Source organism: Panthera pardus, unplaced genomic scaffold (genome assembly GCF_024362965.1).
Source record: "Panthera pardus isolate Hobbes unplaced genomic scaffold, ASM2436296v1 HiC_scaffold_12, whole genome shotgun sequence".
NCBI classification, from domain to species: Eukaryota; Metazoa; Chordata; class Mammalia; order Carnivora; family Felidae; genus Panthera; species Panthera pardus.
This window is the reverse complement of record NW_026526677.1, coordinates 59396045-59414438: the sequence shown is the minus strand read 5'-3', so window position 1 is coordinate 59414438 and position 18394 is coordinate 59396045. Positions and strand designations below refer to the sequence as shown.

The 18394-nt window shown below is 43.1% G+C and overlaps 1 protein-coding gene across 1 annotated transcript in view; it reads right to left on the bottom strand.

Annotated features, from left to right (window-relative positions):
- Positions 1-235: 235 nt before the first annotated feature.
- Positions 236-18394, bottom strand: part of UVRAG (UV radiation resistance associated) — a 296412-nt gene continuing 278253 nt past the window's right edge. Inside the window, exon 15 of the mRNA XM_019449868.2 lies at positions 236-2148. Within this exon, the coding sequence (XP_019305413.1) occupies positions 1446-2148 (703 nt within the window). The 3' untranslated portion in view covers positions 236-1445. The remainder of the gene's footprint in view (positions 2149-18394) is intronic.

Genomic DNA, 18394 nt, shown 5'->3' with positions numbered 1-18394 from the left:
ATTTGAAAATGACCATGAAACCTAGGAGTTAAGCTGTTACGTCGGACAAATGCAGTTCCTGGAGAGAACACCTGTGAAGGTGTTTGTGCTGCTGTGCGGAACAGCACACGCTCGAGTCAACGACATTAGCTTAGGTACAGCCACGGTTTCTGTCCAGGCTCGTCCTGTCGTGATGGAAGATGGAGATGTAGGTTCGAGACGGATTTCAGAACTGGAAAGAACAAATCAGGTCAAGTGAAGTAAATTCAGTTTTTATTCTTCTATACAATACATGGGTATATGCATAAATTTTCCTTGAAGAGCTTGCAACCCTGAGGCAATGTCCTTGGGTATATAAAGTATATGGCAATAGCAAATGAAATCTGAGCTCCGGGGATGAAATTGGACTTGAAGAACATAATTTAATATGAACGCAACTGCACATACACCAATAGTATTCTATGCCTCATCTAAGCCTCTTTATCCAACTATCTCAACAGCCTTGCTGTCGGCACACTGGACAGCCTGACTCTCTACGGGTATTTCATCATATACAGCGCCTTCCTTTCCAACTGAAATTTAATAAATTAACATGGGATTTACATATGGGGATTTTTGTCTGGTGAGTGCACTGCCAGAAAGCATGCCTGGTTTTTGACTGCAGCGTCTGCCCACGTAAAAACTCTGGCCCCCAGAGGACACTGGATGTCATCTGACTGTTGCAACCTTGGGAGCCCTTGAGGGTCCCCTGGGATCTACCAGAGGGGAAGTTTTTCCCTCTCCTTGGAGGGTTACGTTAAGGGCGTGGCTGATCTGAGGAGGTGGAAGGTCTTGGCTACCGCATTCGAGAACCAGTGACTCTGCCGTCCTCAGTTTTCAGGGTGCACGACCCACCTGCTATGAAGACGGGGCAGCAGAGAGGCTGACTGGGGGCAGGGGCAGGAGCAGGGGCAGATGGGCCTGGGTATAAGGAGACCATTGTGCTTCTTACTGATCAAACTAACGGATGGTCAAAGGTCTTTGAGTTAACTGGTGAAAACCTTTGTTTTGAATATTCGGTTTTCCAAAGTTTTATAAACTATGTTGAGGGCAAATGCTTATGAGAAACTAAAGGTGAGTTTATCATATTATTTATATATTATCATCTTCCCTCTGAGGATAACACAGAAGTGTAAATTAAAAAGCAGACAAATATCTTTAAGGTGACTCGAGCTAGAGAGTGAATTTTGCCTTAAAACAGTTGTCAGGCCTGAAAAGCAAACCTTGCAAGCAAACTCTAACTTTGTCTGGCCCACTGATACACAATGATCCTGAGCCCCTCCGTGATTTACAAAGTCTGTTTTCCCGAGGAATATCCTCCATTAATATTCATTTCGTGTCATAATTATTACAAGGGGTAACCAGTGCAGCTTCATCCTCATTTCGGGCAGCGACTCTATCCTGGTCCTACCGGCTGGCTGCTCACTTCACTTATCGGAGCTCCTGCGCGGCCGGCGGAAGCTGGACACGTTTTCGTTCAGTGCATAGATCCTTCGGGAGAACTCTTCAAATTCTCCCAGGACTTGTTCGTCACACTCCACTGCCACGGCGCTATCCACTGGGATGCAGTTAAAGGCTTCTAGCTGATCGCCCGAGGTGAGACCCGTGGCTTCCATCCCGATGATCTCTTCCGCTTGCTCCACAGTACAGCAGAGCTCGGCCTCCGGGACCGGGAGGAATGCCCCCGGGAGCCGGACGCCGGAGGAGCCAGCCTGCTCGCCGGGCAGGAGAGCGCCGTTGACGGCGGCTGGGAGTCCAGAGAGCGCTCCTTCTTGTTCTTGGCTAGTGTTCACACTCACGTGACCTCCGCTTAATCTGTCACCCAAGTCAGCTCCTTTTTTCTTGCTTTCTTTGGAGAAGTCCAAGGAGGTATCCAAGGAGGAGGACAGAGATGTCGTCTTTCTCTCGGATTCTCCTACGGAAGGGATGGCGGTAACCGGCTGGGCTAGCGCGGAGTTGTAACTGGGAGGAGGGGTTTTGTACTGGAGTCTCTCATTCTCTGAGCTGGCCCGTTTTCGGTGTCCTTTGTCTGGGGAAGGGATCCCCCCAGAGAAGCCTACATCTGCACCTCCAAATATGGAGCTTTGTCTCTTTGGAACAGGGATTGCGCTGGAGGTGTGGTGTCTATCGCTAGAAGACAAACAAAAACGAGAAGTTATTTTCAGCTTTCGAACTCGGCCTAAGACTTCCGGATCCAGAGACAGGAAACAACATATTTAGGTTTGAGATAATAAAAATTGATAATAATCAAGTCTAGTATTAATTGTAGGGTCCGGATGCAAGAAAAAATATGAAGCAGTCTGAATTCAAGTTTGGGAGCTTCCTTCAAGAAGGATACAAGACACCCTACGATCCATCCAGAGGATGGCGCTCAGGGTGCGAGAGGAGAGAAATCATGTCTTTGGGGAAGAGGTGAAGTACCTGGAGAGGTGGGATTGGAAAAAAAGGCATCTGAGGGATGTAATCAACCTTACTGGTCCAAAGGGCTATCGGTATTTATATTCTTGTATTAACTATTCAATGCTTAACTTACCGTCATGAAGCAGGCATCCTTATTTGGCAGAGACAAATGACTTGTCCCTGATAACCTCAGGGAGGCAGTGGCAGGCTAGACTACAACCCACGCCTCATGACCTGATGACCAACAGGTTTTCTGATACCCACGCCTCACGACCTGATGACCAACAGGTTTTCTGATACCCAAATGCTAATCACCCTGCATTATCACCCTGCATTAGAGAACTGGCAGAGAGGGAACCAAGGAGACATCTATCTACCTAACGGACTACTATCTATCTAATATGTATATCTATCTATATTTTTCGTAATGAAAAATTAACTTGGAAAATGGCTTCTCTTCTATCAGGTCAGTCACACACACATTTTACAATACTCGGTCTTCAGTGCCTTCTTTTGAAGTTGAGTCCCTTCTCAGGAAGATACTTTTGGGCCAGCAATAACAATCACTGTTTAGCATTTTAGTTCCTGAAGACATTTCACATATGCCATTTCACTAGGTTCTCACAAAAACCCTGTCAAGAAAGCAGGGTATACGCTATTGCTCTTAAGTCTGAAACAATAAATAATAATGAGTTCATAGAAATCGAGTATCCAGACCCTGGAAATGACGGTCGTGTTCAATGCTGGGCTACTTAAGCCACCCCTGTGGCACTGATCACAGTTCTAGATACTACACTTGGATGAAGATAGCTCAATTCACTGATAGGAAAAGACTGATCCAGAGACGGAAGTGCAAACACAAGATCCCTCTGACTTGTATTCTTCCGATGAGGACACACGCACAGAAGTGACTTACAAAAACAGCTACTCGGCTGGAAAAGAGATGAGACTTGAAACTATACTCACCCAACAGACAGCTATTACATGTGCCAGCCTCGGGGAGGGGAAACAGATACAAGACGGGACAGGCCCTGCCTCTGAGGAGCTTCCAATCTTGCAGAAGAAAGGCCCCCATAATTATTGAAATGATACATTTTCAAATTACAGTTGTGATAAGTGCCCTGAAAAAGAAGGAAGGGTCTAGGGTTCCTTCCACCGGTGTCCACAGCCACGAGCCCTTATGCCAGCTCCCTGCTCCCTTTTCTCTCAGATTTTTTCTGATGCTAGATTATGCCTGTGGTCTCTGACACCTAAGCAAGGGCTATTCTTCCTGCAAAAAGGCAACCACAAGACTTCTAATCCATGGGCCTACCAGACTCCTTTGCTTGGCTATGAGCGTGGGTGCCTGGAGAGATTTCATAATTAGGGGTGGTCACTGGGGTGCATATAAAACAGCACAAGCAGCCCAGAAAATTACTGTTTTTAGTCTTCAAGAAAAACAAAACAAAACAGAGCCAAATCTACTGGCCTTAATCTAGGTTTTCAGTTAATATGTTGTCAAAACTCAAAGCGATTGGGTAAGCCGCACATTTTTGCCAATCTTGTTGTTTTTACTGTACCACTTGCTGACAGTGTCCCTCTCTGAATGATTTTGCAGGGGGTCCAGGTAATCAAACCAAAACAAAGCGTCAGCACCACCCACAGACCCTTTTTTTTCTGGAGCAGATGGGCCAAGCTTTCAGCTGCCACCCCAGCCCAGGAGGGTGAGAAGCACCAAGTGAACCAGCCTGGAATGCTGAAGGTGACGTCGCTGGCACACAGCCAGAGGCCAGGTGTCTAAGCACTCACTGCCACGAAGGGTGAACATGATACCCTCATTGCCACCGCCACCCGGCCCCACCCCGTGGGCTCTCTGCTCTGCTTCTCTGCTGGGCTGCAGGTGGGCTGACAAAAAGCAGGGCATGAGGAACAGACCTGGGTGCAAGCTGTGCTTACGACACAAGAGAACAGGGGATTTTGTAGCCTTCGTTGATTCCGAGACCCCTTGAAAGCTCTCCACAGCTTTGTACAACAGAAGAGTAATAAAGTGTCACATCCCTCCTCTCAACTATAATGGGAAGGCAGCTACCATTTTCTTGTACATCAATAAAGCTGAACCCTCACATCTACCTTGTGGAAAAGGTAGGCAGGTGGGTGGTTTTGTTCAAGGCTGCAGAGCCCACATCTGAGCCAAATTTGGTCGGACTCCAGAGCCCACGCTGTCTGTTGCGTCCCAAGTGGGAAAGTCATATTCAAATTCAACTGACACTTGCTAAGTGCCAATGGAATGCCACACCTCAAGCTAAATGCCATTACACAGGCCTTCTCATCTAACCCGCTCAGCCTGTATCTAAGCTCTGGGGTGCTACTCCTATTTTAATGGATGGATTCTAAGTCTGTACGAGGTAGAGACTTTGGCATTTTCTGACATCCCAATTTTTTAAAAAAATGTTTACTTTGCGAGAGAGAGAGAACGCATGCATGCGCACAAGTGGGGGAGGGGTGGAAAGAGAGGGAGCGAAAGCATCTCAAGCAGGCTCCACACTGTCAGCGCAGAGCCTGACTCAGGGCCTGATCTCATGAATCACGATCCGAAATCAAGAGTCGGATGCTCAACCGACTGAGCCACCCAGGTGCCCCCTGACATCCTGATTTTTGCAGCATTCTCCAGTTCCTTTAGATTTTTATGAGAACCCAGGGAATGATAACGTCAGATACAATTTGGAAAGTCCAAGTAATGGTAAAATGTCCCCCCTGAATAATGGTAAAAAAGATGAGTTATTACAGGTAGACAAGGAAGGCTACGTATCTAAAATTTGCCCTTTAATCACCACATGTTGTCTTTCTCCTCATTTTAGTCATGTGCAATAAGACTTTCCAAGCATTTTTATTAAAGTCTTTCTTATTACATATATATATATATATATATATATATATATATATATATATATATATATTTAATTTTAGAGAAAGAGAGAGAGAGAGAGAGGGAGAGAGAGAGAGAGAGAGAAAGGGAGACAGAGAGAGAAAGAGAGAATCCCAAGCAGGTTCCATGCTCAGCACAGAGCCTGACATGTGGCTCAATCCCACAACCCTGGGATCATGACCTGAGCCAAAATCAAGAGTCAGATGCTCAACCAACTGAGCCACCCAGGTGCCCCAAAGTCTCTCTTACAATCTTATAAAGAGTAAGTTGACGAAAAGAGGATTTTCTTAATAACACTGGGCCATCACTATGAACATGTGTTACTGAACTGGGACATGGGGAAGAGATGACAGGACACTCAGGGGCACAAGTCCGGGTCTCTGGGCTCTCCCACCTGTACCCACGCTTCCCTGGGTCCTCTCTCACCGCCAGGCTGGTGGCACATGTGCACCAATGCACTTGTCTGCAGGCCCTTGTCTTTTGTTAATGTCTGCCAGCTCACTGTGCCCTCGTGTAGTGGATGGCCTGAGAACTGTGTGCAAAAGAGTACATCAGCTTGAGTGAGGGGCCAGCACATGGCCGGGGCATAACACACTTGGCTTTATGAGTTTTGTAACATTAGTTTTGGCTGCTTAGAGTTAATTTTTTTATTACTTCCAGGATCTCAGCAGTGTTCCAGATTTTTCAGATACCTGAGTTCTAAACAGCTGAAGTGCTGAATGATTACATTAAAATATATACGAACACACATGCATTTTTAATTATTATAATAATTTATACTCCCTGGAAAACACAAACAATATAAACTACATAAAAAATAAAAATCACTCACAAGCCTATTGCCTATCGAATAATTTTGAGTATTTTGTTTTTAGGCTTTGATTTTACATATATGTGTTTAATTAAAAAAGAGAAAAAAACCCTGAAGTTATGTTTGTTGTATATATATAATTCTGTATCCCACCACTGGAATTTATTAAAATCTTTTGGTAAATAACTCTAAATTTTAGGCTGCTCCACTGAATGGAATATTATTCTCTTATTTGTGTAGAGTTAGGATATTTCTAAAATTTTACTATTAAAAAACAAATTGCTGTGAGCATCTCTGTATAAAAACACAATGCATAGATTTTTAATAAAACAATTTAGATTTTTGCATTTGATAGAAAGTTTCCAAAAGGAACCTTCGTTACACATTTTAGTACAAGCTAAATTCTTACAATTAAAAAAAAGGACATTTTACTTCTATTATTCCCTACAAAATAGAAAGGTAGCAATTAAAGAGGCAAATGATAGATCAAAAAAGAATGCCTGGGAGGTTTCAAGATTCTTTTTGTCTGATTATAGCGCAGGTTTACGACGATTTCATCGAGACGGAAGAAGAGGTCAGAATGCATAGACTTCCTAATTACATGACCAATTTTTAAAGGCTGTTGACAATTTACTTATCAAATGAAATTAGTGCATTATTCGAATTGTGATGAATAACTTACGGGGAATTTTTACTCTTAGAAACAACCAGAGTAAACCTGGATATTTGGGGGAGGGGTGGATGCGGCAGGAAACATGGTAGTTTTGCTACGTCCTCCACTCCGGCCAAGGCTCCCTCTGTGTTCTATGGCGCTAGATCTGGGGGCCCGGAGCCCGAGGTTTGGTAACCGGACCAAGTCCCCTACTTCGCCGCACACATTCTCCTTGGCTGTTTGCCTCGAGTGGATGGATGTCTTTTCCAGCTTGGCTTAAGTCCAAACTGGAAACCTGGAAACATGACATCTGGGGTTTAATGCTGCAATTAGAAGGAATTTATTAAAAAACAACAACCCACAGATATTGTAATGGCCAATTTACCAGGCCACGGTTTAGGGAAACATGGGATAGGTTGTTGAGTAACTGAACCGCATCGGGACTGTTAGATTACTTCATAATCAACCTTTTGCCACGAGTACAAAAGGATACCCTAGAGTCACAAACAATAGCCTGATGAGGGAGAAGTCAAGTGGTTTGGAGTTTAGAGGTCAAGGAGGATAGTCTGGTTTAAATTTGGCTTCTCTGGATCAAAGTCTTCTCTGATCTCCCTAAATTAAGGTGATTAATTTCTTTCTCATTCTGTGAGTCCTTATTTATTGCAGTTGGTTATTTTTTATCTCTTCAGCTATATCTGGAGATAGTGGTGGTGATGAGGAAGGGTGCTCAAAACCTAGACCCTCCTCCAAGCTCTGCAGTCATGACCGTCTATTTGGAGTTGTAACTTAAGGTCGAACTCACCACTTGCTTGTTATATGACTGTAGGCAGTCCCTTATCTTCTCTGTGCTTTAGCTTCCTCCTTCATAAACAGATCACTGGACTACAGTAAGGATTAAATAAAATAATGCACCTGAAATAGAAGAATGCCCGACGTACATACTAATGTCAGTAGTAGCTGTAATTGTGATTGCTGTCATTATTACCAGCTTCCATGGGCTTCGGATTCCCAAAGAATTGCCCTCATTTTACAGAAGGGGTAACCGAGACTCAAGGGCATTGATGTCTCAGACCGTGGAACACAGGTAATTGGGAGTAGAGGCAAGGCCAGAATCTAGGTCTCCTTCCTCCTACTGTTTCTTCCTACATAGAATTGTTTAGAACAGGGACAAACGGAACTCTTCCCATCCGCCCCCTCTCCACTTCTGCACATCAGGGAGCTAGCTGCAAGAAGGAGAAAAAGAACTAAGGCAAGTGTAAAAGAGTATTGAAAGAAAAATACTAAATCAATCAGAAGTGAAACATCACTGCAGCTTTTTTTTTTCTTTTCTTTTTCTTTTTTTTTTGTAGACGGGGGTGGGGGAGCCTTTGAATAAAGTAGAAATGCTCAACTGCCTCTATTTACATGATCTGCTAAATGCTTAGGGACTAAAAGAACTTCCCAGAATCCTTTGAGGTACATTCCAGTTGTCCCGAGACCTCTGATGTATCATTTTTCTGTATGAATTTAGCGTCAGGGAGAAAGCATTTTTGCAAGAGGGAGAATTTCTGTTGTCCCAACCTAAACGAGGAGGACCCCGTTCAGCCTTTTAGAACCATTATACAAATACTTTGTCACGAGGCCAATCTGGGAGACAGTAGAACCCAGTTCGTTCGACTCCGCTATTCTTGCCTCCACAATTTCCCCTCCTCCTCCTCTTTCTGCTGGTTGTACTGCCTAAGGCAATAGCCTCCTTTAAAAAGAACAAGGACTGGGAGAAAGAAAACAGGGTAAGAGAGCACTGGTCCAAAATATGTTTCCGCTTCCATATCTCCCATATATATTCCAGACCTCCACACGGAGCTCCGCCATTATGAGATATGGCAGACTGGTGAAGCACTTCACGGCTCTGAACCAATGTCTCCTTTTCTGTAAAACGTGAATATCCACCTAACAGTTTTTCCAGTGGGGACTAACACTCTTAGTACAACGAGGAGGTACTCCACAGACTGTTATTAATAATAAAACAACGGCAGGTAACATTGATGAAGTGTGATAAAGTACTGTGTTAGTAGCTTTCTACATGGTCTCATTTAATCCTCATCTCTATGAAGTATTACAAACATAATCCACCTTTCACAGATGAAGAGACTCAGGCATAAAGGTTAGGTAACTTGCCCAAGCCACAAAGCAACTAACCGTGATTGAACAAACACAACCTGACGAAGCAAGCGTTAGCTTCCTTCTCTCTCCCAGTCCCCAGGACTTGCCACCACAATGCCTACATGTGATCGTACTTCTGTTTGAGGGAGGAGTGAGACTCAGAAGAATAATTTTTAGGCCGAATGGCTTGGTATGTTTTCTTTCTCTTCTTCTCTTGCCTATATTAAGTTTGTGTGGCTTTTCTGATTTCCTTGGAATTGTTATTCTGTTATAAGAATGCTGACGGGTCTAAGCATCAATTATGAAAACACAAGTACATCCTGTCACAAAATGATATAAAGGTGGAGGCTTAGGGGAAAATGAAATAAGGGAAAAATGGAAAGATTTACCACATCGAGAGAGTTCTCGAAGGTGAGGTGAAGTTTTAGTTATTGGAAGTGATTTTTTTTTCCCTGTTTTCCTCCAGATTCACTTGTCCTTGTTTTATCTGTCTACAACCAGGTCCCATCCCATCAAGGTACTGGGAGAGAGCACACTTCACCGTCTCAAATATGTGTCTTTCCCTCCTACAGAATGTTTCCTCTGAGGAACATTACTAGATCACAGCTGGTCAAAATGCTAAATCTTGATTGTCTGGATCCTGGCCAAAGTCTACAGCTACAACGCGGTGGAATAAGAATACTTAAAAAGAAAAAAAGAAAAAAAAAAAAAAGACCCACTTTTAAACAACATTCGATCTTCTTTCTCCCCCTGCAGCAAGCTATGACCTCACGGCAGTGAGGCCTCTGCATGGAGGTGTTTAAGTTGGTTTATGGCCATTAGAAATGTTTGAAGCTTTGGTACTGCTCTGTGCCAATAGAATGTCAACTGTGCTAAAAAGCAATAATCGTTTCTCACCTTCTTAAAGATTACTGCTTAAATAATGCAGAGCAACGACAGGGCTGCAGAGTGCCAAAAGAAGGTTGCCAAGGCGAAGCTGAGGTAGAATTACGTCTTTTGGCAGCTACAGAATTATGACATAGAGTTAGTTTTTTTTAAAAAACAACCTCCATAAATTAGACTACTATCCTTTTTCAAAACCCCGCAGAAGTTGGGATCCGTCCTTCTCCTTGCTCTCTCTCAGATCGAGTGGAAGCAAAGAGCCTCGTTTTGCAAAAGCCAAATGTAACAGTTAGCTCTTAACCTCCTGGGGGGTGGCTGGGGGTCAACATTTCTAAGCACGGAGTCCCCTGACAACAGGCAAGCAGTCTAAAGGCCTCTCACCATTACCAGATAAGTAAAAGTGGTTAATCTTTGCCCTGGATATTAAGAGAAACAAGAAACAAAATAAAAATAGAAACAATCTTGGGCCAAAAGCAGAGGCTGAAACCTGTGCCAATGGTCACCTTTCCCCTGGGCTCAGCTTGGAAGGTTCCCTGCCAAAATCTGACTAAATAAAAACACAAAGTTTAAAAAGGTATAACTGAACAAGGAAGCCTTTAGATTTTATTTAAACTAAGGGTTGATGGAAAGATGAATTATTTGTGAAAGAGAAAGTTCCACAGGCAAAGGGTAAAACAAGCGAGCTGAAGAAGTCCATTTCCCGGGGCTATGTGATCTGACTGAGGGCCTGGCCATCAGGACAACGGGGCCTAGCACGGGAAAGGGAGGCCTCAGCACAGGACAGCGGACAGAGGCTCAGAGGGTGCCCACAGGCAGGAGCCCATCTGGAGGCCAGTTCAGTCCCAAGCCTGAGCTCCCTGGGCTCAGGGAATAGAGGGTGATCCTTCAGGGAGACAGAGAGGGGTCCCAGGAGGAGTCAAGTCAACCACTTCACCCATCAGCTCTCATCGTAAGAAATCGTCATACAAATTAATGTATTCAAATTACAGTCAGGCAACAAACATTATAAGGACCGTAGAAACAGAGATGGAGGGATGACACCAGGGGACCCTTTGGAGTGTCTGGCCAACAGTTGAGACATGGGAGTTTACCAGGTGTTCATGCTGAAAATTAGGGGGAAAGAAAAAAAAGGAAGAAAAGCAGCTGTACCTCTGCCAGGGACACCAGAGGAACAGCAGTGTCACAGAGCCCAACCTGAGAGAGAACTCGACAAACGAAAACGCCTAACCTCAGAGAGAAGTCGACAAACGAAAACTTTGGTCAGAGGATGCTTTCCGAATTTCAAAGGTAGATCTGCAAAGCGAGCTAAAGGCGGTTTTAGACTCCAGAGGCCAATGGCAGAATCTGTGAATTTAAGTCTTTGCGAGATACTGTGGAAGCTGAACCACCACATTCTAATAAGTTCTGACATGAGCTGAACCATGGGGATTTAGTTGTTTGCTGTTTTAAAAGAAAAATGAGTAGCTCTGCCACCATTTCCCAAGATGCTGGAGGCCTTCATCTGAAGGGCTTGAATTACACTTAGCCGTCACAGGATCATCACACAGTGAGAGACTGTGGGGCTCCAGGAATAGCATCTTGGAAGCCTTATCTTTTGTAGTCCTCTGTGCTCCTAAAAGAGGTACAGTATGAAACTGTATGCATATTAACAAATGAAGTGATTTACTCCCTAATTCAAATATATATTGAGTGTCTATTATGCACGAAACACTGGGGATATAATAATGGTGGAAAATAAGGCCGCAGTTCCTGCTTTTGTGGAGGTTACACCACTATGGGAGAGGACAGAGACTGCCACAGAATAATGACAAAAACGTAAAATGATAACCTCTGACACATGCCGTGCAGGAGAGGACATGGGCTAAGAGAGCTTGTAACAGAACCGACCCAGAAAAGGCCAAGAACTGAAGGGTTAGTAAAACTGTTCACCAGGTGAAGAATGGGTCAGAGGTGACAGCATATTCCAAGCAAAAGGAGAGAGAACAAGGAGGACCCGAAAGGTCGTGAAGTGAAGAGCAGAATGGTAGAATATAAAGCTGGAGAGGAAAACAAAGTCTAGACCATGCAGAAACCCATAGGCCATGTCTAGAATTTTCTCTTTAAGTCGTGAAAGTGTTTTAGGCTAGGGATATTTGGGGGGGGGGTGGTGTGGGGAAGGTGGTGAAGAGAAAGAGATTTATTAATCGACTGATTGACTTGTATTTTGGAAAGTGCACTCTGGCTGAAGTTCGAGAATAGACTGGGGGGGGGGGGTGCCCGAGTCGATGCTAGGGGACCACAGGCTGTGCAGCAGTACAGGTGAGAGTTGATGGAGGCTCGGACCAGAATGGAAATACGAGGACATAGACAAGTAGACATATTAGGGGAGATCAGCAGGGGCTGCTAAGATTAGATATGGGGATGAGAGAGAAAGGGAGGAACCAAGGATTATGCATGGTTTTCTAGAGATTCCATTTGCTGAAAACAGCACTGGAAGACCACGAGGCTTACGGTGGTTGGGTTGGAAGGCAGGAAGGAAAAAACACAGGCACACAGAATGTGCTGTGAAAACATCCAGGGGGCAATCTGAATAGAGGTCTAATATCCGAAAAGAGATCCGGGCTGAAGATTTACACTTGTGCTTCATTTTAGAGTGGGTGATAATTAAAACGATGGTTGTGGACAAGATCGCCTTGGACTGGAGAATGAAATGAGAGAAAAGAGGGCTTAGGACCGAACCTTGAGGGGCTCCAGTTTTTATGACGAGGTAGAGGAAGAGGGAGCCTGCAAATGTGACAAGAAGGAGCAGTCAGAAGGGAAAAAAGAAAACCAGGAGAGGGTTATAATAACAGCATTCCTTTTCTGGAATCACAAGATGCTAAATAATCCCGTGTATAAAACATTTTTGTTCTTAACATAGTTATAAGAGAGGATGTACTGAGTAATAAAGTGGGGCCGTAAAGCTATTCTGCTTGGGGCCAAGTTTTAGGTCCTCCACTTGATGGCTGTGTCATTGTTATTTTAACCTCTCTGTGCCTCAGTTTCCTCATTTGTAAGGCGAGGGAGGACAGTGGGTCCTAATTCACGGGGCCATTGTGAGAGTTAAATGAGTTAACTAAGTAATATATTCAAAATGCTTTGGAAGGCTGCCTGTTGCAGTAACAGTCGTTTGACATTAGCTATAATGACACTGCTTACTATATATCGTCAGCCACTAACAGAAATTGTTGACAAAGCATCATATAAAATGATCTTTAATGTTAAACTCCAAACTTAAAACACAGGGAATTGCATCTAAATTGAGTTTAAATTCAAAGGTCATAATGAAGTAGTCAGAGGTCATTTTTAATGCTGCAAACTCTTGTCAAACTTTTGATGGGCAAAGACCATAGCTCTACAGCCTTCTTGAAACCTAACCCAGTGCTTTAGATCTAGAAGGATGTTTGTCTGCTGATACTTGGCACATGCTGATGGGTCCCTCCCAAAAAACACTGACTTCTTAGTACGGGATATATAGGTGGTTTTTCTGCTAATTCTTTCCCTCCATTCATTTAAAGATACCCATCTTCCAAAGTCCAATTCAACTCCTATCTCCTTCAATAAGCCTTCTTTAACCATGTCAGTTTAATGTGATCTCTTTGAACAGCCTCGGTACTTGAATTTTACTATCCAACTGATGTTTAATATGATCACGTGTATCGCTACACATATTTTGGCAGACATAATTGACATCCACATTCACTGCCTGGCAGTCTGCTAGGCTCTGGAAATAAAGAAGTGTATAAAATAAGGTTTCTACCAATAAAGAGTTCCCAATGTAAGAGAGAAGATGGAGAGAGTTAACCAATTAACACCGTGGTGCTTTGTGCACAATATACACTTCATACATTGTAATGGAGGAGGGAGCAAGTTATCATCTGGAGGACTCATCACAGGAGGCTATATTTGATCGGTGCCTTGAAGCATAAGGGGGAGTTAATCAGTCTGTGTGTGCGTGTATAGGGGGGAAGAGTAAGAAATGAAGGGCAGGATAAAGCAGAATAAAATACAGTATGTGTGCAGTCCAACTATGGAGCCAAGTCTTGTAAACACTGCAAAGGAGGGACCTAGTCTTCTATTTCTTGAAATCTACTCCTTCACTTTCCGGTCTAACGTAGTAAAGAATGGGTATTAAGGGAATGTGTTTGTTTTAGGAATAAATGGATTTAATTAGTTGTACTCAAAAGGAATAACTTATGGCTTTTCTTTTGGCAAAGCGTTGAGAAACATTGTTCATGTAAAAAAGCAGGTAAAAAAAAAAAAGAACACTACAGGATTACTTATAACGTGAAAAACCAAACTATCTAAAGATACAGTTACAGTAAATCTAAATGAGAAGATATTATGCAGCCATTAAAATGATGCTAAAAAGTTTTATTATTTTTTTTTAATTTTTATTAAAAAAATTTTTTTTAACGTTTTATTTATTTTTGAGACAGAGAGAGACAGAGCATGAACAGGGGAGGGGCAGAGAGAGAGGGAGACACAGAATGGGAAGTAGGCTCCAGGCTCCGAGCCGTCAGCCCAGAGCCCGACGCGGAGCTCGAACCCACGGACCGCGAGATCGTGACCTGAGCTGAAGTCGGACGCCCAATCGACTGAGCCACCCAGGCGCCCCGATGCTAAAAAGTTCTAAATGGCATTGATAAAATACTTAAGATGTGATGTACAAAAAAGCAGATATATACAGCTGTACAGACTGTGCTGTCCAACGCTAGCTAATGGTTACTGGGTACCTGCCACGCGGCTAGCTGGGTTTGAGACGTGCTCTAAGTATAAAACATACGCTGGTTTCAGAAGGCTTAGCATGGAAAAAGGGACGTCAAATATTTTATTAATAATTAAAAAATACTGATTACATGTTGATGAGTTATAATTGGTTTTTATTGGGATTAAATAAAATATATCATCGAGGCGCCTGGGTGGCTCAGTCGGTTGGGCGTCCGACTTCAACTCAGGTCACGATCTCGTGGTCCGTGAGTTCGAGCCCTGCGTCAGGCTCTGTGCTGACAGCTCAGAGCCTCGAGCCTGCTTTGGATTCTGTGTCTCCCTCTCTCTCTCTGCCCCTCCCCTGCTCGTGCTCTCTGTCTCTCAAAAATAAATAAACACTAAAAAATTTTAAATACATTATTAAACTTAATTTACCTATTTCTTTTTACCTTTTTATAATAAAGGCTGCCAGAAAATTTAAATTTACATATGTGGCTCAGACTGTATTTCTTTAGTTTTGAGAGAGAGGGAGAGAGAGAGAGAGCGCGTGCAGGAGCGGCAGAGAGAGGGAGACAGAGAATCCAAAGCAGGCCCCATACTGTCAGTGCAAAGCCCAATGTGGGGCTCAAACCCATAAACTGTGAATCATGACCTGAACAGAAGTCAGATGCTCAACTGACTGAGCCACTCAGGCACCCTTCTCAGCCTGTATTTCTACTGGACAGTGCTGATATAGATGATAGGATCTCAAATATATAAGAAATACATAGAAAACCGACAAACTTAACAATGGTTTTGTCCCTAGATCGTAGAGCTATTGTTTCCCCCTTCTGTATATTTTTATATCTTCCAAATTTGATTCATTGAGCATGTATTATTTTCTATTCAGGAGGAATTAACAGAAATAAACAACACAAATAAAAAACAAGATTCCAATCTGGTTCAAAGACTTGTTTGCTGGCGGCTGAGAAAAGAAGCCCAGGGATACCCAAATGACTTTCTGTCACTGACGGAGGGTTAGCACACAAAGGATGTTGGCCAGCTGTTCTCCATCCTGACTGGAGACAGAAAAAAGCGGAAATGGGTGTTAACCGCAGGAGGGGGCCTGTAAGTTAAATATAGGGAAGAATTTCCTGAAGCGAGGGTGTTTAAACTCTGGAATGAGTTATGGAAGAAGCCTGGTCCCCCAAGGTCTTTTAAAATACTACAGATACCCATATGCCTTGTGTGTTCCTGTCGAGAGGCAATGAGACGACTTGTCAAGGTTCCTTCTACAATTGCTATCTTAGAGTAAATAACTCCAATAAAACTTTCGTTTTCATTTATTTTTGACCAGACTTCACTTCTCATATTAAGGATATATTCTGAAAGGTGGGCCCATCTACCTTAAGTGGTACTCTTGAGACTTCAAAGACAATGTCATTTGATCTAAATTTAAAAACTAACATCAGCTAGACAGCATGTTTTTTAAGTCCCTTGGGAGTCACCTGCCAAAAACTCGTTCTGAATTCAGCATAAGCGTGATGGAAGGAAGGAAAGAGGACACATTGATTTTTAAAGAGTGCGGCTTTTAAAAAAATGTTCACGTTGGACTGCTCCATCTTCAAAGTTGGATAGTTTGGCTTAAAAGCTAAACTATTATGTTGTTACCCTTGGATTTTAAAGAAAGTAGACTGCTATCTCTCTCTCTCTCTCTCAAAAATAAACATTAAAAAAATTAAAAAAAAAAAGGGGTGCCTGGATGGCTCCATTAGTTGGGAGGCCAACTTTGGCTCAGGTCACGATCTCACAGTTCGTGGGATTGAGCCCCACACTGGGCTCTGTGCTGATAGCTCAGAACCTGGAGCCTGCCTCAAATTCTGTGTCTCCCTCTCTCTGGCTCAGGCTCACTCGTTTGCTCTCTCTCTCAAAAAAAATAAACATTAAAAAAAACTTTTTAAAGAAAATAGACTGGCTCACTTGGTCTTGATTTTCATTATCCCGAGTTTACTTTAAAAAGCATTTCCTGAAAATGTGCCAAAGTTCGTTCATTCACTCGTCTGTTATTTATTTATCTATCGATCTATTAATTTATCTATCTATCTATCTATCTATCTATTTATTTAAAAAGCTGTTCAGCTTGATTCTCTCTATTTATGAAAAGGAATGGAAGACTAGGCAAGAAACAGGTCAGCAGAAACACCATCTAGAGATTTATGCCGCTTAAGTGAGATGACCATGCATAAAGTCACTACTTGTTCCTTCCCAAGTCACTTCATTAAGTGCTAGAAGGAATCTGCAAAAACATTCCAGGAAGCTGCACAACAGCTAAGGATACTTCTCTTCAGTGTCCCATCTTCAATACATCGCTGAAATTTGATGCGGTCTCTATAAAAAAAGGTACACTTGGTCCTAAAACATCAACTAACTCAGTCCAAGATTGACCTCCATGGGTTAACAGCCTGTCCACTGAGGCTGGGTGCCAGGCTCCAGGTCCCACGTGACCACCAGAGTGCACAATGCATAGGAAAATTTTGTGCGTCATGTCCTTCAAAATATTAGTTTGTCTTATCTACTCGGATTATAAACTAAACAACTGTCATCTAAGCAAGGCAGGAACTGTCTTACACTTTTGAATCTGTTTGGTCTCTTGAATAGTGCTATATGCAGAGGAGACGGTTACTGAATTGTTAAAGGCCTAAATCCTACTTAATAATACTTTGCATAGTTCTTTTGAGTTTATAAATCGCTCAGACATGATGTCATTTGCTCCATACAACTACGTTTGGGAAATAAGCCTGGTGTTATTAACTCCATTTAAAAAAGTGATACTCAAAAACAATTTATGGAAATTAAGTGATAGAGCTGAAGCTGGAGACCACAGTTTGATTCCCAGCTCCAGTGCTCCTTCCGCTGTATCCCACTGCCCTGTATGAAGCTGCTGCTTTAAGCTTTATAGTGGAGAAAAATTAAACTTAGGATAAAAAATTCCACATACGAAGCAGGACAGATGGTTTTGAAATCCTGCTTTTATCATGTCTTATTCTGAAAACAGAACGTGAAATGGGAGGAAGGCAAACACTGGGGGCAAAGGTTATGGTTTAGGCCAACCCATGTGCTTCCATCGGTTTTCTTGTTTCTTCATTAGTAGATATGAAACATATAATCATTTTGTTTCTTTTGGTCTTAAGTTCTCACATTCTTCACCAAGTTTTATGACTCTTAGTTTCCTACCTCTCTGAGTAAATGGGGCAGGATAAGCTACAAAGAATGTTTTCACCAGAACCCACTGCCTCCATATTGTGGCGTGTGCATGTCTGGACTTGACTTTGGTGGATTTCCCTGTGGAAAGTACTAGGTGCTAGAAATTAAATGATGCAGAGATAGGAGAGCTGGGAAAGGGCAGAGAAGGAGAATGGCCACTGATGAAGAAGGGGCGGCATGGTGTGGTGAAAAGAACAAGGGACTTGGAGTCAGATATCTGGGTTTCTGGCCTTACCCCCATCACTTAGGAGCATGTGACCTTGGCAGACCACTCCACATTTCTAAGGTTCGGTTTTCTGATCTGTGAAATAGTGCTCATCAGCTTTGGCCTGCCTCCCCCACAGGGTTCTAGCAAACTTAAACAAAAACATGGAGGGGCGCCTGGGTGGCTCAGTCGGTTAAGCGTCCAACTTCAGCTCAGGTCACGATCTCGCGGTCCGTGAGTTCGAGCCCCGCGTCGGGCTCTGGGCTGATGGCTCAGAGCCTGGAGCCTGCTTCCGATTCTGTGTCTCCCTCTCTCTCTGCCCCTCCCCCGTTCATGCTCTGTCTCTCTCTGTCTCAAAAATAAATAAAACGTTAAAAAAAAAATTTAAAAAACAAACAAACGTGGAAC